The sequence below is a fragment of the Hippopotamus amphibius genome, chromosome 3 (assembly GCF_030028045.1).
Source record: "Hippopotamus amphibius kiboko isolate mHipAmp2 chromosome 3, mHipAmp2.hap2, whole genome shotgun sequence".
Classification (NCBI taxonomy): Eukaryota; Metazoa; Chordata; class Mammalia; order Artiodactyla; family Hippopotamidae; genus Hippopotamus; species Hippopotamus amphibius.
In genome coordinates, this window is record NC_080188.1 from 184,569,566 (window position 1) to 184,592,256 (window position 22,691).

At 38.9% G+C, this 22,691-nt stretch overlaps 1 protein-coding gene across 1 annotated transcript in view; it reads left to right on the forward strand.

Moving 5' to 3' along the window:
• Positions 1-11,443: 11,443 nt before the first annotated feature.
• The window catches only part of USH2A (usherin), a 758,076-nt gene continuing 746,828 nt past the window's right edge, over positions 11,444-22,691 (forward strand). The window contains exons 1-2 of the mRNA XM_057727708.1: positions 11,444-11,928; positions 15,481-15,646. Of these exons, the coding sequence (XP_057583691.1) occupies positions 11,444-11,928; positions 15,481-15,646 (651 nt within the window). The remainder of the gene's footprint in view (positions 11,929-15,480; positions 15,647-22,691) is intronic.

The window sequence follows — 22,691 nt, forward strand, 5'->3', positions numbered from 1 at the left end:
TTTTAGAAAAGTCTACTGATGCAGCAGATTCCATGTTATTTCCCCTAAATTAAGAGCAAAAAGCTCTCCAGCACATAATGTTGGCTTTTCTCCTAAACAAAATAATTTTTCTTTCCATCATCATGACTTTTACGTCTCCTCTTTCACTCTAAGCGTAGCACACTTTTTTTTTTTTTTTTTTTTTTTTTTTTTTTTACTGTTTGGGAATGTTTTTACGAGTTACTCAGCTGGGTTGAGTTTCTAAGACTAGATATACCACCCTCCCTGCTTAGTTTGCTGTCCCTGAATCCTGCTGTGTCTTCGTGTTTCTTCTCTCAATAGCACTTTCTCAAAAACATGTTGAAACCCCACACGCATGGGTTTCAGGCACTCCAGGGTTTTTCCGCTTGTTAAGAGGAGGGACACGTTGTTCTGAGGAGCACAGCGCTTTGCAGAAACTTGAACCTTAATTATTGCCGATTGCCTGTCTGGCTGGAGCCCTGTCCTGTGCTCCGCTTACCTGCTGTCCTTCCACACACTGTGTCATTTTCATTTTCAGACCCACACCCACCTATTTGTCCTGGTCACCAGCCATTAACTCACCTGCCGCTCCCTGTCCCGTATTGCCTGGCAGCTGCTATGTTCCTGCCAGGCTTAGCTCTAGGAAGCCACTCTTGAATTCACCTGCCAGCCTCAGTCTGGGTCCTTGCCCAGCGTGAGGAGAAAGAAGGGACAGGAGTTAGATCGCCTGCCACACGCTATCAATGGTATCAAGTTCCCCACGTGTCCCAGTGCAACCTGAAATATCCACGAGAAGCTTTTATGCCTCAGACAAATGCAATTCCTGGGCCATCTGAGGGTGTGCATAATTTAGGAAGTGTAAGAACATGTGTTCAACAATTTCGATCAAGGCAATAGAATGAGAACGCCTAGGACCTAGATACTGAATAAAAAACTGAGGCTCTCAAAGTTATTTATAATACCCTTGTTAATGCTTTGAACATTCTCAGAAAAATTTGGAAATCTGATACAATCTACTTTAGAGCGCTGAACTGTATTTATATATTTCTACAGGAAATACATGTCCTGTAAATGTAGGACACTCTTATTCTAAACTAGGTGTCTTCACTTATGTTGTTCCTGTCACTTGAAAGGCTCATTGTGTTCTCCTCTGTCTATAAAAACCATCAATTCTCAAGGCATAATTCAATACCCCAGCCTTTCATGAAATCTCTGAGTTCAGCCTTCATATAAGATAATGGGTACTAGGTCCGGTCCAGTTACTCTGGGCTTTGCCACTTGTCCATCAAGTGACATAAGCTTGGATTCTCATTTTCTTCATTTGTATTTTGGGAGTGATGCTGTCTCTGTCCAATTTGTAGGGTTGTCTTAAAGATCAACTGAGATGATCTATAAAAGTGTTTGATAAACTAATGATAGAAAAATGTTTGGTAGTATTTCCTCCGAATGTACTTCTTCTATTGTTTTTGGATGTACAGTTACAGAAAAAATCAGTAGGTATAAATTGGAAAAAGAGCTTGAGTAATCTGTCCAAGAACACACAGCGAATGGAAGGGGTAGAGACAGGGTTCTCACCTAGGCTGTCTCTGGAGCTTTCGTTCTTATCCACTAAATGGTCCTACCTGTCACAGTGCTCCAGGTGATGGTGCGTATGTGGTCCATTCATTTAACCCTATCTTTGTTTCGCTTCATCTCCCTAAGGTATACTGTGTCCCCCTCCAGCGTCTCTGCATCTAACGGGGATAGGGCTGAGCACCACCAGCAGGGCGTGGTGTTTTGCTCAGTGACTGCCTCTTCCGACTGTGGAACATCCTCCACTGTGGTCTCCCAAGTCCTTGGGCTCACGTTCCTCAGGGCAGGTCTCTGGCTGCTCCATCGGGTGGTGCTGTCGTGGGGCTATTCTCCTTACGGCTTGTTTTCTTCTTGGCAGTGAGAGGTTCTGACATTTCCATCATTCTCTAGGAGGCAAGTGCTCCATGATGAGGATCCTAGGCCTGGCCTTGAGGATCAAACCATTCTGAGAAGTCAGCTTCCATTGAGCCCCCGGGCGAGTCTCTAACCCACGCCAAGGAAGGAGGTTTCTCTTCTATGGTCCATTGACATTGTCCTAGAATTATGATGTAGCTTCTGCCTGAAACTGAACTAATGTGGGTGGTATAAAGGTGCCTTCCTAGTTGCCCTACTAGATAGGGTGTGTGACTGGCAGTAACACTGCTTCACAAATGATCGCCCTGCTGACATTTCTGGTTGTCTTCTCTGATCTGACTTGCTGCTGCCTTACATACTTTCTTATCCTTCTGTTCTAGCCATGTCCTTACCTACAGGTACTTTTTTGGGGGAACTTTCTTTCTCTTAAACAGTTTTACTTGCTGGAACGTACTATCTCCTTTTGTAAGACCCATCTGAGAAGACTGTGGCCAGTTTTTTGTGTTGGGTTTTTTTTTTTTTTTGGATATCCATTTACCAACCGAGTCCAGCATTACTAAAGGAATTCTAGCCTCTTGTGAGCCAAAGAGCCACTGCTTCCTCAGTTTGACTGAAAAATTAAAGATGCGCTCACTGCCTTCCAGGAGCTACAAGTAGATACTTCCACTCTGTGGTGTCAGCCGTGCTCACTGACTGAAAGACTTGTTTTCAGTCAGTGCAGACTAGGTCATTAGTTGTCCCTGGAGTGCACCAGCCTGTTCTGAAGAACATTCGATGTGATTGTCAGCAATTTTCCCGCTGCAGGTATAGCTGTATTAGGAAATACAGCAGGCTCTGTATATCACAGAGGGCAAGTCCCTACATCATAACAAACAATCCTTGAATCTTAGTGGCTTCAAACCACATGGGCTTATCTCTTGTTCATGCTACATGTCCTGCCTGTTACATGTCCATTGCAGGTAATCTGTGTGTTCTAGGTGTAGTTATTTAGAGACGGGGTTGATGTTCCATCTCAATATCACCAGAAAATCAGGGGAGAGGGCCCCTCCAGCACTGACTCTTTAAACGTTCACCTACAGGTTACGTGTCACCTTGACTTGCGTAATACTTCAGTTTATTCTTACTTTGTCAGTAAGTACATTAGTACATTAGTAACACTTCAGAAATCAAATAATGTGTGAATTATTCCTATTCAAGGAAAAAGTGATTTAATTTACGCTCTGAATTTTAAGCATTGCAAGGGGTTGTAGTGATTCAGAAAAGTGCAAAAGAAAATGGGTGGGAATTTTCCAAAGTAGGAAGCATTTTGCTGAATTTTTTCAGCATGTTGAATCTGATTGGTGTAGAATATGCATACTTCATGCTTGTAGAAAAAGGTCAAAATTCTAACAGAGGCATAATGAAGAGTTGATGGTGGGATATGGATGAAGTCTTCCCTTTTGTCTCCCCATGTTACTTAAGATTTTTTTTTACTGTGTTCATATATTGTATAATTTTGAAAGAGAAAGAAAATGTATGTGGTGGAGGAGAGAAGGAGCTGTTTTTCCTCACTGTATAAAACTTGTTTTCAGTGTATGTCAGGGCATATCAATCTGATTGGGTCTTTCTCAGCCTAGCTATGTCTATTTCAAGACTGGCTGTTGGTTCACCCTCCTTTTCTGTTTTGGGAGCAATGTACTGATGCTGGCAGCCATGGTCCTCTCCATCCAGCTTACTCTACTAGCCTACCAACTCAGTCATTTACTTTAAAAAAATATATTTTATTTATTTTATTTTATTTTTTTATTTTTGGCTGTGTCCGGTCTTAGTTGAGGCTCGTGGGCTCTTCATTGCAGCATGCGGGATCTTTTGTTTTGCGGTGTGTGGGCTTCTCTCTCGTTGAGGCGCGGGGGCTCAGCAGTTGTGGCGTGAGGGCTAGTTGCCTCATGGCACGTGGGATCTTAGTTCCCAGACCGGGGAGTGAATCCGAGTCCCCTGCATTGCAGGACAGATTCTTTACCACTGGACCACCAGGGAAGTCCCTCAGTCATTTACTTTTAACATCTCTCTTGGTCTCTCAGCCTCTCTATCACACCCCTTCCTTACCAGGTTACTATTCATTTCCTGAATTGTAAGTTTGCCAACCACACCCTAGGCTGGCCCTCCACCCTTATTTTTATTTATAATCCTGGTTCAGTCCTTCAGGTCAATGGTACTACAGCCCAGGCCACAGCCTGAGGTTGGCACCCCTGTATCCTTGTCACACTTGGCATTGGTTCTGCCTTTACATGCCAAGTAGGACATGCTGGTCAAAAACATCGAGTGCCTCTCCTGTTAGACACGCTAATTTCTCAAGATGCAAAGATAAACAGAATGAAGCCCTTCCAAATTGCAATTTCCATGTTTGTGAAATGAGGTAAGAACCTCTTACCTCCTAGAGTTATAATAAAGATAAGATGGCTGTATGTATACACATAAATACACACATGCATAAATCATGTGTATGCTGCCTGCTACATATGAGATACTCAATATATGGCATCTACTGTGATGACTTTTATGACTCTAAGTCAATCTTTAATTATCCAAGAACTAGCCATCTGAATTTTCAAATGCGAAAAAGAGTATGGATGTAATTGGAAAAAAAAAAAAAAAGACAACAAAAACCCGGTGATAGATGCTAGGAGTTCTCAGCTAACATGAACTGTTGAAAAGATAAAAACACCAAAATGAGAATATTATGCTCAATACATTGTGCTTGCCCGTTGTAACCTGTGGTTGGGTAATCAGTTGGATAATTGTGTCAACAGTCAACTTGTATCATAGAAAACCGAGAAGGAAAGAAGGAACAAAAAGGCAGAAGATATAAGAGAAATGAGAAAGAGATCAGCAAATAGCAGAATTTGTTATCATAAGGAAGATGTCAGTGATTTATAGATATTTATTATAGACAATGAATGGTTTTCAGTTTCCTGCCGTTACCAGAAACAACTGCTGTGAACGCACAGAATCAGCTTCCTGGTGCGTAGTGCTAAGGTTTTCTAAGGAATGTATGTAAGCGTGAACATGCTGTTTTTTTTAGCGTATATGTAGCTTCAACTTTTCTAAATATGCCAAATTGTTCTTTAGAGCATTTGCGTCAATTTACCCTCTCACCTGAAGTATTTAGAGTTCCTTTTGTTACACACCCACCATAACAATTGGCATTATCTTAATTTAAAAATTGTATGATCCAGCATGTGTAAAATAAAGTCGCATTGTGGTTTTAATTTGCTTCTCCCTAAATACTGATGAAGTCCAATACTTTCTGTAAGTTTATTGGCCCCTCATGTTTACTATTCTGTGAAATCCTTGTTTGTGTCATCTGTCTTTTAAAAATAAATTGGAATGTATTCTTTTGATTCATAGAAATTAAACATTCTGTATATTCTTTTGCTGTTACGTGTGTGACGTCTCTCGTGTTGTGGCTTAGGTTTTCACTTTATGGGGACATTTCATGAACAGAAGTTCTTGATTTTAATGTAGTCACATTTATTTATCTTTTATGTTTTACACTTGTCTCCAGTTTATGAAATATGTACCCATCTTAAGGTGGTTAAAACATCTTTAATTTTAAAAGGTTTTCAAGTTTTGTCTCTTAACATTTAAATCTCAAGCTGTCTGGAAGTAACTCTTGTATATAGTGAGAGGTAGGGATCCAAATTTATTTTCCAATAAGGGGAATTAATTTTCCTTGCAAAATTTACTAACTAGTTCATCCTTTTTTAAGTGCTATGCAGGGACAAATATAAGTCTATATATGTGTACGAGTCTTTTCCTGTGGTTCTTGATGTTTCTTTTGGCTTTTCCTCCCATCTCTGCACTAATATTGCATAGTCCTAATTCATATGGCCCTATATACGTCTTGGTATCTGTTAGCAAAGTCCCTCACCTTCTCTCTGTCTGCAGTGCCTTGGATACTGACATCTGTTTGCTCTGTTTTATATGCTTTAAAATAAGTTTGTCAAGTTCCATGAATAACTCTGTTGCGATTTTCATAGGAATTGTGTTGGATTAATAGATGACTATATGAAAACTTCACTCTTGTGATAGTCATTGAATTCAAGAACATAATCTCTCTCTCTGTTTGTTTTAGGTCTCTTAAAAGTTATTCAATAATACTTGATTCTTCTTTTCATGATAGTAATGCATTTTTGAGATTTGTTCCTAAGTACTTTATGACATGAATAGCATCTTGTCTACATTTTCTAATTTGTTTATTTCATCTCTAACTGGCATAGAGAAGTGCAATTGATTTTTGTTTATTGATCTTTGCATCACTCATATTAAACTAAGTTCTGCAGTAATAACTCCAAAATTTCAAAAAATTTCCTTTAAACAATGAAAGGTTATTTCTCACACACGCTATGTGTCCAGTAGGGTTGGAAAGCAGACTCTGATCTATGTCTTCCCAGCTAGGGTAAGAGGCTGAAGGGCAGCCACCATCTGGGTGTGGCAGAGTGAAAGGGAGTGAGCACAGGAAATTGCACACTGGTCCGTGTAGCTTTCCCTTGGCAGTGGCTCATATTTCATTGGCTAAAGGAAGTCACGTGTCCACCTCTAATTCAATGAGGGGGTCAAGTAGTATGTGCCTAGAAGAAAGAGCCCCAAATTGATGAGCAGGATTCATCATATGTACATCTTCTCTCCAGAACCCAGGTCAAATATGTCTTTAGAATTTGTTATCTAGAGAAATAGCTGATATTTGATAATCATTTTCAGTATTTACACTTTGGTTTTTACTTTCCTTATTTTTATGCGCTGGGCAGTAAAATGTTGATTAGAAGTTGTGATAGTAGGTGTTCTTGCTCTACTCCTGATTTTAACAGAAGGGCTGATTATCGTGATTATTGTTATTGATGATGGTGTTTTTATACATGAACGGTCAAGTTATAGAAGTTTTCCTCTTTAGTTTATTAAGGCTTTTGGTCCTAAAGAAATAAACTCATTCTTAAGGATTTTGATCCTAAATAAATCACAAGAAGTTTTAAAACTATTTTTATGATGGGGATATGTGTATAAAAACAGATGATTGAACCTGGTGTACCCAAAAAAAAATAAAAAAATAAAAAAATAAAAAAAACCATTTTTATGGTGAATTAATATATTTTTAAAATTCAAACCAATTTTGCAATTCTGGAATAAATCTAACTTTGTCAGGAGATTTAAGATTTTTATATATTTCTGAATTCAGTTTGCTTATGTTCAGAATTTTTTTTGCATTATGTATATGAGTGTGATTGGTCTTTAATTTTCCTTTATCATATTCTCCTGACTGTTTTATATTCTCTCTCTCTCTCTCACACACACACACACACTCTTTGGGTTGTAACTGCCTCAAAAAAGAAGGGACACAGACGTAGAGAACAAACATATGGACATCAAGGGGGGAAAATGCGGGGGGAGGGTTTCGGGTGGGATGAATTGGGAGATTGGGATTGCCATATATGCATTACTAATAAAAAATATCAAATTGTACACTTTAAATATATGCAGTTTATTGTATGTCAATTATATCTCAATAAAATCTCTTATAAAGAAAGAAGGGAAATATTCTCTTATTCCATTTGCAAGAATGTTTGTAACAACTGGAGTTAGTTTTCCCAGATGTGTGGTATAACTGATTTGTACAGCTCTCTGGGCCCACTGTTTTCCTTGTGGGAAGAAATTTAACTGCAGACTATAATAGATAGAACTATTCATCTTAAAGTTTTTTTAAATTTACTATTCTTTTTTGTTGAGGTATAATTTGTACAGCGTGTACAAACCTTAAGTGTAAAGCTTAATGAACTTTTAAAAATGTATCCACCTGTGTAACCACCACCTATATCAAGATAAGGAAACTTCCAGCACTCCTCCTGGCTACCTTGAACCCTTTCCCATTTCTTCCTTTGTTTTAAACACAGCATTATTCTGACTTCTCTCACCACAGGTTAGCTTTGACTCTGTTTGCATTTCATATAAATGGAATCATACAGTATGTTCTTGGGCTGTCTGCCTTATTTCACTCACAACCATGTCTGTGAGATTTTCCACCTTGTTGCTTGTGGAGGTGGCTCACTTTTCTTTCATTGTGCTTTCTCCTTCCAGTGTATGAGTATACCATAATTTGTCTCTTTTGCAGTTGATGGACATCTGGGTTGTTTCCAGCTCTTTCTTCTTGAATCAGTCAAAGTTGGAAATATTTTAAGGAGCTTGTTCAGTTTCCCTAAGAACTCATTCAATTCTCAAAATTATCTACAACATTTTCTTACATTTGTGATCACATTGCATCTGTAGCTTCTGCCTCTATTTTCATATTGAATAGTACTTACAGTTAATAGTTAATCCATGGATGCTAAAAACCCAACGATACCCCTTGATTTTGTCCATCAACAGGAGTTAAGCCTCAAGGGCTTGAAAAACTAAGCTTATTGTAGTAAGCTTTTCCACAGCAGTGAGTATGAACTTACTAACAGTTGTCCAACTAAAACACCATTTTTGGATTTTTTCAAAATAAGGAAATTTGGATTCCATGATGTCTTTAGCACTAGAAAAAGAAATTGCTAGCAACTCTCTGTGGAAGATTGTAAAATGGGTCTCACGTTCTTTCCATACTGTTATGTGTGCCGTCTTACAATGTGACTGTTCTTTAAAGAGTGGAGTCAGTTTCACAACCCTGGAGTCTGGACTTGGTCATGTGACTTGCTCTGGTCAATGGAACATTAGCAGATGTGATATAAGCAGATGCCTGAATAATACATGTACATTAGGGTCTCCCATCTTATGTTGCTGGGAATTTTTCTGCTACTATCAGAATGAGCTTGGGGTAGACTCCCATGAGTGTCAAGCCACCTGCTAGATGAGAGAGTGAGGCTAAATCAGAACATCCAGCCCCAGCCAAGTTGGTCCAGAACAAAAGAAATACCCAGTGAATCCACAGAAATATATGAGAAAAATAGAAGCACATAGTTATTGTATTTAACTAAACTTTCCTCCTGTTCAGTCTTACTTTTTTTTTCTGTATGTATTTCGGAGGCACTTCTGGTGGTGGTAGAACCGTTGGTGCCCAAATCACTTACCAGATGTGTCTTCAGGATTGAAGGTACTGAATTGCAAAAGTTGAAGGATATGTCAGTCCATTGTCTGCCTTTGCAAATTACGGGCAAAGTTTCTGGATGTGGAGCAGTCGCTAATCTTAGATCATCTATTTTGAGTCATGACTTCCTACTACAAAGCAGGATTTGTTATGTGGTAGATGATTTCTTATCCCTAGAATGGTGACCCGAAAGATATGCTGAAGCACCACAATTAAAAATTAAAATTAATCCTTGGATTCATAAGGAATAAAGAGAAGCCAGGCATTGAATGACACGTTTAAAGACAAACATTGGTTGCATGTTTTGTAGAGGTGTGAGTAATCCATTTGTCTACTTCACTGTGTCCTATATATCTATTTCCAAACATATTTTCCCAGATTTTCAGAAGCCCTTACATATTAGCTGGTTTTACATTAAAATTTGCATTTAAATAAAAAATTGCCCTTGTAAGATTATAATAATCAACTGGTAGAGGGAATAGGATAATTTGACAAAAGATGAAGATTTCCTCCAGAAGCACCTAGCTCTGATTGGTAAAGTTGATATTTAAGAGTCGTGGCCAGGTCTCTCTTGGAAGAGAAATTAAAGGAAATTTGAGAGAAGACACTTTAGGTTGTCTCTGGCTACCTTACTAACAAGAAATGCCATATAAACCTTTCTCTCATTTCTAAACATTTCTCCAAATATGGTAAGTTATAGAAAATAAAAGCCTAGCTGGCTTGTTGTTTCCCAAATGAGTTTTCCATTTTTAAGACAGTGGAGCGATAGAAGTATCAGTTGCCTTAGAATGTTTCTCATATAGGATGAGATACCCCAGATGGTTAAAGAGCGTTTTGGATGTAATAAAACCACATAGAATTGACATCAAACATGCGTTCATAAACGCACACATATTCATATCCAATCAAGCAGCTAAAAAGTCAGCAGTCCTGTTGCTTCTGTAGTTTAATTAAAATCCCTGATCTTCCAAATGCAACATTTAGAGATCACATCAGATGCTCCTCATAGTCTAGAGAAGCATGTATATTTAGAAGAGGGTATTCTAGGGTGAAGAACACAGTAACCACAGAATGGACAACAGAAACTTTCATCAGTGGACCAGGCTTTTAGAGCATCAATGTATTTGTAGTCCAGAAAAGAGAAAGAGTGCTGGGAATTACTCCTTGGGTTCCTGTCTGATAGTGGCAGATCATTTTGATGATGGGAGTAAATGGATTGAGGTGCATGAAAGTGGGAGGAAAGGGGAGGGGCAAAAAAAAGGATTAGAGGATAAGGTGCACTGCTACTTTAAAATTATCCATGCCTGGCCCCATCGTGGTCCCTCCCACTGCCTGAGGCACCTGCTGAAGCTTGAGGAGCTCAGTTCCGGGCGGGCCAGCTAGCAGACTGCACTCTGAGTTTCAGGTAACCAAGCGTTTGCTGTGCAGAATCCCTGACTTGGGCACCCAAGTCTTCCTTGCAGCCATCCTGCTGCTGCGACCTATTTGCTGAGACTTTCCTGGGGTTACTGCAGTGTTGCCAGGCAACCAGGGACCGCGGTCCTGTGAAGAGCCATTTGTCATACTGAGGGGCCTGGTTGAAATGCAATAAAGAAATGGTAACTCAGCTTATTTATCAATACAATTACTTACACAGTATTAGGGGGTCCATATGTAACCTACAAATACTCATATGAGGAAACACACAAACGTTTGGTAAATACTAAGGCATAGGACGGACAGATGGTGTTGGGTTTCTAATCAGCTTTACCATGAGCTTAAAGTTGCCGCACATGCTGGGATGGGGGGGTGGGGGTTAGGCCTAAAATGCTTCGCCAGCTTTATTTGGGACAGCTGCAAGTTAGCTCTGCGTTAACAGCTTCCTGGGCGTGTGTAAAGGGAATCTATACAGTTCTTTACCTTTGGAGGAAGAATGGCTAGTGCTAATTCCTTGGGGTGGAGTAGCCATCTGAAATTACTGTGTGAGGAAATACATTAATAAAAGTATACTTATATGTGTACATATCAAACGAGTTGTCCTGTGGACTTTTCGGGTGCTTGATTTGGCCAAGGAAGATAGATGCCGAAAGAATGAGTCTTGTACTCTAGACAATGTACTTCAACATGTTTTTAAGTTTAGTAATGTTTCTTGGGGACTCAGCATCCTCATGCTTAGAACGCACCTGAAGTTTTAAAGAGGTAGCAGCTTTTCCTTGACCCTCTGCTTTTGATTCCCAGACACCAGCTGCTCCTCAAGTCTTCACATCACTAAGGAGGCCTTCGGTGTTACCCCAATGTGAAAACGCGTCTGCAGTTTCCCGAAAATGGATTTCTCTCAACGTTACTTAAAGTACCCCGCGTTAAAGTGTTGCTGGCCAGCGCCATCGGCCTTATTGTTTATTTAGGAAGGCTTGATCGGGAGGAGGATGCTTTTGTATAAACATGAATTGCCTGGCTCTTTCTCTGGGCTTCAGCTTCTTGTTTCCCATTCCTGAAACATGGCTCTTTGCCTATTTTGCTTCCATATCGTGGGCTGCCTCACAGGGCCTCTTCCCGAGGCTGGAGAACGTGGCAGCTTTCAAGAAGGTTTCGGTGGTGCCAACCCATGCGACGTGTGGACTCCCAGCCCGAAGCACTTTCTGTCAGAGCTCTCCTGCTGCCGACAGCCTTCGGGTCTGCCCCCAGCGGTTCTGCATTCAGGACTGCCCTTACCGCTCGTCAACCCCCACCTACACTGCCCTCTTCTCAGCAGGCCTCAGGGGCTGCATCACCACAGACCAGCGAGATCTGAGTCCCAACTCCCACAGCCATTCTGCAAGTTTCATCTTTGGAAATCACCAGAGTTGCTTTGCCTCTCCTCCTGCTCCCAGGCTGACGGCATCATTTACTCTAGCTGTGTGGTTGAAACCCGAGCAGGAAGGTGTAATGTAAGTAGCAGAGGGAGTGTAAGCTTTCCTAGGGTCCTGCAAAATCAGTAAGCATCAAGGGGATTGCAACTTGAATTCCAGCCTAGAAATGAAGGCACTTTGGAATCGATGCGGCTGAAGGCCTACTCCTATATTAGGCTTTCCTGGTCAACTTTATATTGCAAATATGTGTTTCCTAAATTCAAAGTATTTTCTCCTTTCCATGGATGAAGTGAACACTCAAAGAAGAGTATGTTAAAATAATTTCATGGCAGGCAGATATGTTTACACCCAGCTCTTTTTTTTTTTTTTCCAGTAACCGAGCTAAACCTTTGGTCTTAGTTTTCAGAAGCTCAACCAGGCTCAATGTGAGTTGTAAGGCATGGGAACTAGTAATACAAATAATGGGTATTTTCAAAGTCTTGGTCCATGTTTGTATAAACAACGTGCCCTTCCTGGGGTATACAGTTTTCATTAGACAGATAGCTCTCTGAGGGCTTAGGACTGTGTTTTCTGCATCCTTATTTTCCCAGGAAGAGATATTTGTTTAACTCATCTTGGAAGATGCTCATTGATGAGTTGAATAAATGAATGATACTCCATCTCTGAAAAGAGGTCGCTTTTGGCCCTTTGCTTCCTGATGTTTTCATCTGTTAGGAAATACAGAGAGAAGCATAAAAGATTCTCAAAAGCATTCATGCCATTGATCCCAGTAGAAATACCTTCAGTGCGTTTGGAGTTGGACTTCCTTAACGTTTGGTTATTTTGTATAATCACTTGATTTTAATTCTGTAATAGTTTCTAAAGCTGATATCTAAAGTTTCCCCTAAGTGTTTAGAGCCAATCTGAAAACTGGACTAAGTAGGACAGTTCTGAGGTATATTTTGCTTATCTTTTGTCTTCCTGTAGGGCTTTTGGCTTTTCCCCTTGTGACATTTTCTTTGTATGAGATGTTGGCCCAATATCTAAAAACTTGTGAAACAAACCAGAAAGGTCTTATAATCTTATAAGCAAATATGACTTAAATATCTTTGGTGTTTAGTTATAATTTGCCAAGTGAAAGTTGGCATATTTTCATTTTGTTTTATTTGGAGTGAAAATCATCACAAACCATTATCGCTATTTCTGTATGTGCCCTGAAAGAAAACCCTGTTTTCTTACTGTTTGAAATGTCAGTAAATACAACCTACTTAGTTTATGTAACTAATGTCCAAAGAGTCTTAAAAAATTGTCTCTTGACAAATATGACTGGGATGAAATATTTTTTCCAAGCTTTTTCCGAGGGATATGTCTGTACCAAATTCATCTTCTATTGGTATCATTTTGTATAAATAAGACAGAGGAGTATTTATAGAGGCAGTAGCACATGGTTTACGGTTTTGAGAGTTCCATGCATCAAGGTCGTTTCCATTCTCAAAACTGAAATACCAATGGGAATTGAGGGAATTTTGGGGTGTTTGTACTAGATAAGTAAAACAAACAAAACATGGATTATCCAATTATTGTTTATCCAGGAGCAAAATAAATCCAGTTCCTAAATATTTTGCTACCTGCCTTCCTCTCACATTCATTATCTACCCAAGCTAGTATGTTTACAAGCAAACAAAATAGCAGGGAAGATAATCAATAACATATTAAGAAATGCATTTTCAGTAAGCTTGGGGAAATAAGCCTGCATTTGGCAAATACATTCTTGAGTAATGGTCAAATTCTAACTTGTAGATTTAAACTCAAGAAAAATGAATAGACGCAAACTCTTCTTAGATTGTTTAAGACCTAGAGGTACAGAATACAGAGAAACTCTTTTTATTCCAATGACTGAGAAATATCCACCTACCAAAGGGTTAAAAAAACCACAGTGGAACTTCCATAAAATCATATTTCCACTTTATATAAAAATCAGTATGTTTACTAAACCTATTTGCCTAACATAAAAATATTTGTTGTCATAACTTTATCACCAAATATATGTACAAAATAGAGTAAAATAGTAACAGTGAAATAGTGACTAATAAGTGTTCTTTAATCATATTAATACCTCTCAGCTCTTGGAAAGATTAAATGCAAGTGAGAAGGAATGCTTTGTGAAAAAATGTGTCCATTAAGAAAAGTTTTAAAAACACCTTTAGCAATAATTCTTAGTTGGCCCAATCTTACCATTGCCTCTGATTTTTCCTACTCAGATCACTAACTCATCATTTTTTGAAGGTTTACTATATACCAGGCTATGCTGCTATTGTCAGAAAACTTATGATTGGGAAGACAGATGGGTGGGTGTTATTACCAAGGCAGCACAATAAGTGAGCACAAGGGAAGGCCCCTTAAGAACCCTGAGCATGTTGGGTTCCAGGATCAGATATTATCCTGGAGATGCCTAAGCTGAGTAAGAGGCAACTGGGTACATAAAGGAACCCAGACTCCTCTAGGACTTGATGAAATTCTCCTCCCTGTGATGTACCACCTCCTTGACTTCTTGGCTGTGAGATGCAGGCTGGTGAGCACCTTTAGTAGCTAGTTATTTGGGGGAGATGTTGATGGCTAATGTCCACAATATTTCTCTTTAAATAGCAGATTTGGGGGAGTAATCAGGAGGCTCTTCTCTCATCTGCTAAAATGTTGAGTTGCTAGGTTGAAACAATAGGAAAAGGGCTTAAGTTCATATCTGTTTCTGCTCAGTGGGTACAAAATGGCTAGGCACATGCAATGAAACAATTAGTATAAAATAACATACATTAAACAAGTCAATAGAGAAAATAGAAAACCATGAAAATGTCTGTTTAAAGGAATGGGAAAAGAGTGCTATTGTGATCAGAGAAGAAGTGATTTTGAAAAGAATAATTTGGTAACTGGCCTGACACAAGACCTAAAAATTTTTCTATTTTAGCAAAATATTTCCCTGTTCTTTTAGAAGATTGGATGACCTTTCATCCAAGATCATTACCATGAGCTCAGTGCCTCAGTTGGGCCATGTGGTCATGGCGAGCTAGGCAGTCATCTTACAGACCCTGGCTTCGGCTTCTGGCCAGTTGATGAGAAGCAAAGTAAAGACTATAGCTGTCCATTCTGTATTTCATCATGGAGATTAAATAGAGTGAGTCTGACTTCAGGGCTCGCAGTTTAGAGCCTTCTATGGACACTAAACTGTCTTTACATTAAAAAAAAAAAAAGAAAAGAAAAGAAGAAAAAAGATTTGCACTAGTGACTCAATACCCAAGCTGGATGTGGTTATCCATGGCACTTCCTATAAAAGAAATAGCAGAGGAACTAATGAGCCATGGGTTAAATGTTGGTTTTGCAGGATGATTCAACCCCTTTAGCTTCCATCGTGAATCTCTAATAAAGGGAGTGGAGGTTCTGGGGAATATATAGTAAACAAGAATTCTATTTTTTATTGAAATAAAAGGCTTCATAATTGAAAGAGAGCTTGCCCTGAATATGATAACATTCAGGTACTTATTCATTGTGACCCTTTGAGTGGAGTTTGGGGTCAGTCACACCACCGTCACTGGACAATGCGTTAGCCTGTCTTTTGGTTGGAGGTTGACCTTTTCTCTTTTCTGGTTGCTTCCTAAGGTGTGTTATAGAAAAGACGGCGGATGGGCAGATTGTGTTCAAACTTACAATATCTGAGAAAGAGACCATGTTTTATTACCGCACAGTAAATGGTTTGCAGCCTCCAATAAAAGTAATGACACTGGGGAGAATTCTTGTGAAGAAATGGATTCATCTTAGTGTGCAGGTGAGTAAAATAAAAAATATTTAACATTTGGTTAAGCACAGGGATCCATCTTCCTTTCTTTCCTTTAAATGGCATCTTCCCATCAGATCTAAAGCACTGCCTTCTAGATTTCAAGTATGTGTAAATGGCAACTAAAGGAAAACAATATTTAAATGACCTAATGATGTATCTCTTGATATACCAAAATTTCCTCCTCAAAATTACTGTAGAAATGCCCACAGAAGATTAGGACAATCCCATTTAGAGTACTAGCCTCAGGAAATATTTGTTGTCTTTGCTTAGTCTATTTTATTTTGTTCAAAAACGTGTACGGGCTCTTTTGCTGTCTGGTGGTAATTTTACTAGTCATGGCAGTGTTAAGACTCCTGCCTGGTTTCTACAGCAGTCTTTTGTAGATAGCATGTGATGATATGAATACAATTTGACTGCTGCGTTAAAATGCTGACCTTAGAACTAATGAACTTTGCACATCAGACACGCAAAAGGTGTTATACTATTACTTTAGTTGTCAACCACAGTTTGTATTTGCCTTAGAAGCTGCTAAAGGCTGAGATACCTGTGAGATGGCTGGTATTTTCTAGTTCCTGGGAACGGAAGCACAGTTTATTCTTTGGTTTCTTCAGGGCTCTGGAATGGTCCAGTGCAGCCCGAAGTCACCCTTGCCTTTTATACCAGAGGTACTGTGCACCGTAGTGTATGTAGTATACACTCTTGTGCGTGTTCCCACACGTGGTCCGCTTGAACCCCCTTTGCACTAGAGGACATTGGTACCCTCATGCAGTTTATGAAAATAATCTTGAGTTTCTCACATTTTTTCCCCACCCTGAAGCAGGTACACGTCCTCACGTTACTGACCAGGCTTCTTGGCCTCCCTAAGCAATAGAAATTAGTAAAAGGCCAGACGAGAAACTCAGGCAAAGCTTTATTGGGGCTGCAGCGGGGTGGGGTGGGGGAGTAAAAACAAGTAACAGCTTCCCTTGCTCCCTCCCTGAGGGGGAGCTGCTTCCTTATATGGGGTGAGGGTAGGGGTGGGTCCAGGAATTGGGCCGGAGAGTGGCTTAGGTGGTCTGCTCACTCCTTTGGTGGTATCGAGTGCAGGGACACGCGCAGTACTCTGCCTTTGCTCCCAACACCCTGCTTTTGCTCCTGGCTCTTCGGAAGTGGCAGTTGGGTTTTTTGGGTCTTTTTGTATCTTGTTCATAATTTGCCCCAAGGGCAGATGTATGCAGTTGTTTTTAGTCCCTTATAGTTCTTTTGTATTTTGCTGCTCCAGGAAACATTTGTCCAGGTGTAAGCACTGCCACAAAGGATCCCAGGTTCCAGCCTATCTCACTTAGAGGGTCTTGAGAATTGTTATTTGGATTTTAAAGTCTCTTTCAGCATAGCTACTGTTATTGAGGATGTAAATACACTTGAAATGGACCTTTGGCCTGTTAGTAACTATGACATCCTGCCATGTATGTGCACAGCAATGTATTAAAAGCCTTAGGAAGAACATTTTCAATAGAAATGCTGGGAGTTAGCAATGATTGATTTCCATAGCTGGGTATTGACAAAGTGATATTCAATCAGCATGCTAGACTTCTCTACTCTGCTTTTCATTAGCATATGAGTTTAGCAAGTTCGGTTGGCAGGGCACAGGGTTTCCATACCACCAGGGTTGAAAGGACCTACAAAAAGGTAGGTCACATCTGACATCTATAGCAATAATGGATTCAGTCTGTAAAGTGCGTGCCTCTCATTTGTTCAGTCGTTAGCAGATAGGGGACTCATTTGTTCCATATCTTGTCCATTCCACCCACTGACTAGGGCAACACAATTGGGTTATAATGTAAAAATGTGGAAATAGAAACCACCGAAGAAATGGGATCTGCAAAAGATGTCAGACATATTTGTCACATATGTTATATCAACGATGATGGAAAATAGTGCTGCTTCTTTAACTTTGTGCTGCCTGATCAGTGAAACAGTGCCGTGTTTTGGCAGGCAGTAGTGCATTAAAAGCTTTACAAAGAAAGTTTAAAAGTCCAAATGTGAAGAGGTGACCATGACTGAATTACTCCCGTGGGAGTCAGATGCTCTTAGAGTGCCTATGGAAACCAGCATTATCATTTCAACACATGTCAAATATGAGGCACTTCCTAGTTTAGGCAACATTTCTTTATAAATCTTTAACTCTTCCCCTTCTTTCAAGAAAAGGTTAGAGTACTTACGATTTAATGAGACTGCTTTATTTCATAACTGTTTGACTATCAAGAGAAAACTTGTCCTTTACAATTTGTACGCTTTTATTTATTTATTTTTACATAAGTTCTTTTTTTTTTTTTTACTCCTATTCCACATGTTATGTTAAAACTACACAACGAAACAGTCATAAATCATTAGAAAAGCCATGCAGATCGGTTTATTCATCTGGCATTTATTGCTAGATTTGGGGGTACCCGGCATTATAGAGATCTGGATTCACGCAAATAAAAATTAAAGAACAGTTATTTAAATTGGAGATCTGCATAGGGTTCCTTTAAATTGGACAGAAGTCTGAATACATTTACTATATTATGTTTATAATCACTCATAGACGTTTAATAAAGAATGTGCTCATTCTTTAAAAGTTGATACCAGCAGCAGTGGGAAGAATAAGAGATGAGGGGAGAAATCTGATTCGGGTAATGCTACTCAGTCTTAACAAACACACTTGAATCTGCTTTCTTATGTAACGAGAGGCTTGGGCTGGAGGAACAAAACAAGGCTTCCTGGAATGGTACATTAAAAAGTAAGTGACTTTTATAGTATGGAAAGCTATTAAGTTGTGTAGGCAGAGATGGTAAGTGACAGAGCTCGCTCCTCAACTGATGACCAGGTTTGTGCTTTTTTTTTTGCTTCCCCCTGCTGTCTGATATTTATATAGAAACGTTTTGGTAGATTTCACGGTGAAGATACAGAAAAATGCAGCTTGTAACTCTCTCACTATTTAACTGCAAAGAACATATTTTAATATGAAATGTAGCTTACTGTCGGTTGCCTTATTATCTAGTGCAGTGGTCCACAACCTTTTTGGCACCAGGGACCAGTTTCGTGGAAGACAATTTTTCCATGGCCAGGGGGTGGGGGAGTGTGATGGTTCAGGCAGTAATGTGAGGGATGGGGAGCAATGGGGAGCAGCGGATGAAGCTTCACTCGCTGGCTGCTCACCTGCTGTGCGTCCCAGTTCCTAACAGGTCATGCTGGTACCAGTCTGCAGCCTGGGGGTTGGGGGCCCCTGATCTAGTGCATCCAACTTCTGTTTGGTTTTGGGGTTAGGGACTTCATTGATGCTGGGCATAGGCTAGAACACATACTTGATAATCTGGTTTAGTCAAGTTTAAAATTGCAAGTCTGTGGTTAATGTGTATGCATATACTTTTACTCACCCTCCAATTTGGCCACAATCAATGAATTTACACGTTATGTGCACATGTATGTGCACGTGTATGTGTGTCTATAAAAAATAAAACATCTTTACTAATGAAGTTGGCTTAGAAATTAGAATTTAACTTAGAAAGACATAGTGTCATAAAATTAATTAACTCATCTGACCTTATACCTTACCTCAGACAGTTCACTTAGTGTCAGCTTTCCATCAGTAAAATCAGAATTCTAATTTCCCAAATCCAGAAAAAGAAGTGAGTTTTAAATAATTAAATCCCTGGGCAAAAAAAAAAAAAAAAAAAAAAAAGATGCCAGGAAGAGCCAGACATGCTGAATGTTGGAGGTGTAGTTTCCTAAACAAAAAATACCTGATGTTACAGTAACGGTTCTAACCACTTTTATTTAAGAACTAGCATTTTGAAGCTTCAACCTGTTGGAAAATGATTAGTTTTTAAATTAATATTCATTCAGGGACTTGAATCTGACATGATTGCCAATTTAAATTTCACATTGGGGTTTAATATATTGGCTATTTCAAATTATATCAAGCTGAAATTCGTTATGTCATATTTTTTGTACTAAAACTGGAAAAAATCAATTCAGACTTTTTATTATCGAATGGGGAACACTGATAACATTAGCAGATTTTTTTAAAGCTTAGTTTTCATATTGAATCGGCACACGTTATAGTTATTTTAAGAGATCTTTTTGGATTTTCTTTTTTTAAAAAAGTTTTGAAATATGTAAAAGAATTTTACTTCAACAGTTAATTAGGGCTTGGTGGGTAAAACAGCTTGGAAGTATATTGACATTTAGTTGCATATCATTTAAGAGTAAAACCTCAGTTTCCTATGCAAACTCCGTTTCCCTTAAGTAGTTCTACACATTTTATAGGACAAATAACACCAAAGAATCATTAGTATAGTAATTATACTGAGGTGCAGTAAACAATTATGTACTCTGATTAGAAGGTGATGAAATACTGCAAGTATGGAAGCAAGAAATAGTATAGCAGTGGAATTTCTCACATTATCTATGCTGTTTTGAGGGCTTGTTGATAACACTGACAAATCAAGAGCCACAGATGGTCCGAGCTACAATACCATGAAAAAGAGCAGTTCTAATCTGATGCAGTGAAGGGAAAAAATGCATGGGTAAATAAAGTTTTAGGGATCAATAGATGAAGAATAGGAGTTTCATAATCATAGTTGGTTTGTGAAAAATGTTCTTTTGATTTATGTATTCAGTCTGAAAAAGGGAAACTATTGATGGTTCTGGAGAAAAAGAAAATGCAATTTAACCAACATTTGTTAGAATAGATAAACCAACTCTCTCAATTAATCTCTGGAGTGTATGCCCATGTGCACACTTTATAAAGGTATTTCCATGTCTCTATTGATTGAGGGAACATAAAATGTCCTCGCAGCCTTATGGAAGCTTCCTCATTCATTTCAGGAAACTGTGTATGCTGGGATTCTCCTGGGAGCACCACCTCGACTCCCACCACAAGAGAATCTCAATCCATATCACTCCTTTAATAATTTTCATTGCTTTAACCTGTAATTATTTACATGTATATGAAAGCCTTCTCTTTGTATCTAGCCAGCTGAATATCACCAAGTTAGGGGAATAGTTTTAGTTATTCAGAACAAAATAAAGATCAATAGAATTTAACAAAGCTTTTCAGAATAATCAGTTAAAAATGATGATAATAACAGCTGCAATTATTGAGCACTGATTAGGTATACTGGATGAAAAAAGGAGCCTTAGGGAGATTAAGTCATCTGCCTGAATTTATAGTCTCAAGTTTCTCTGACCTTTACCTAAAAAAATAATAAATTACTATGAACCAAGGTAACTGTGAAGATAGAAGTAGTAGTTAATTATCAAAGTTCTCTGAATCCCCCCTGACAAAAACCAAGGACTGAAACAAGGCATATTTGTAAAGTAAATGCAAATAAATTTTCATACATGTTTGTACATAGTTGTAATCTAAATATTTTAATGCTTCATGTATTTACATGATTTGTACAAGTAATTCAAGTCAATATATTTTACAATTATATCTCTGATACAGGTGGCTTAAATGCATAACAGAATATTTTATATAAAGTTCTGCTCAATATCTTTTTGGTTTATGACAGTCAGGGAAGACTGTAGCGAATTAAAGAAAGTATATTCCACCTAACACCCCCTGATCACCTGATCCATGGTGTACAGAACCAAGTATTTTGTAAGGATACCATAAAAATAAGGGGGATTCTTCCCACTTGATTATGAAGTAAGGTAAAACCATCCAAGTAAAAAAGTAAAAATTATTCTCTGTACATTTTTGCATGAGACTTTATAATATTTAGCCAAAAGGCAAGGTTTAATTCTTGATATTTTACTTAAAATTTGTACAACCCTAGGAAAATTATGTAACTCCTTGAAGTGTTAGATCCCCATGACAATTGGGAACAAAGATAAACCCAGCCTATTTAGCTTCTACCATCAATGTGACATGTAAAGAAAATAATGTCTGATAAAGGACTTTATAGTCTGCTGTGATGGAGCTTAGTCTACTCAAAGGAAAAGACAATTAAATCATCACACCAAGGAAAGCCAAATTATAACTGTGATATGTTCTAAGGAATCATCTGAGGGACAATTTGATCAAATCTCTGAAGTCAAGGAAGGCTTACTTTGGAGAAACTGTATTAGATGTGTGTATTCGTTTCCTAGTCCTGCCCTAAAAAAAAGTCACAGACCGAGTAGCTTAAAACAACAAAGATGTATTCTCTCCCAGTTCTGGAGGCCTGAAATTAATGTATCTGCAAGATTGTCCTCTTTCTAAAAAACCTATAGAGAAGCAGCCTTACTAGCTTCTTCTAGCTTCTGGTGTTTGCCAGAAATCCTTAAATTTTAGATACATCAGTCTCATCTCTGCCTCCAGTATCACATGGCCATCTTCTTCCCTGTGTATCAGTGTCTTCTATTTTTATGAGGATACCAATCATACTGGGTTAGGATCCATCATAATTCAGTATGACTTCATCTTAACCTGATTATATCCATGAAGACTCTATTTCCAAATGAGGTCATATTCACAGGCACTGGGGGTTAGGACTTCAATCTGTCTTGGTGGGGGGATGGGGCACACCTTAACTGATAGCAGTATGTATTCCAAAGAACGTATAGGATTTAACTAGGCGATGAGTAGAGAAGAATGTTCCATACATGCATAGCAAATGGTGCAAATGCCCTTTGGTAAAAGGGATTTTGCTGCATATGAGCTACTAAAAGGCCAGTGGGGGCAGAGTGCAGACAAAGTGGAGCAGCATGTGAAATGAAGCCAGAGCCATTGGAAGATGCTATGTTTTAAAGATATTTGTTGACCATGTTAAACTGTTTTCAAAGGGACTCTGTTGAAATGCTTTATGTAGAGAACAGGGGATGAGGGAAGAAGTGGAGGAAGGAAGGAAAATGTATGGCCTCAGCAGATTATCTTTTCAGAAAGACTACGTTGGTTGCAGTGAAGGAGAACAGTTTGCATGAGGACAAGAAAAAAGGGTTGTTAGATTACTCTTAGAGCCCAAGTGAGATATAAGTATACCTTGAACTATGATGGCAATCGTAGGTACATAGAGAAGTGGTC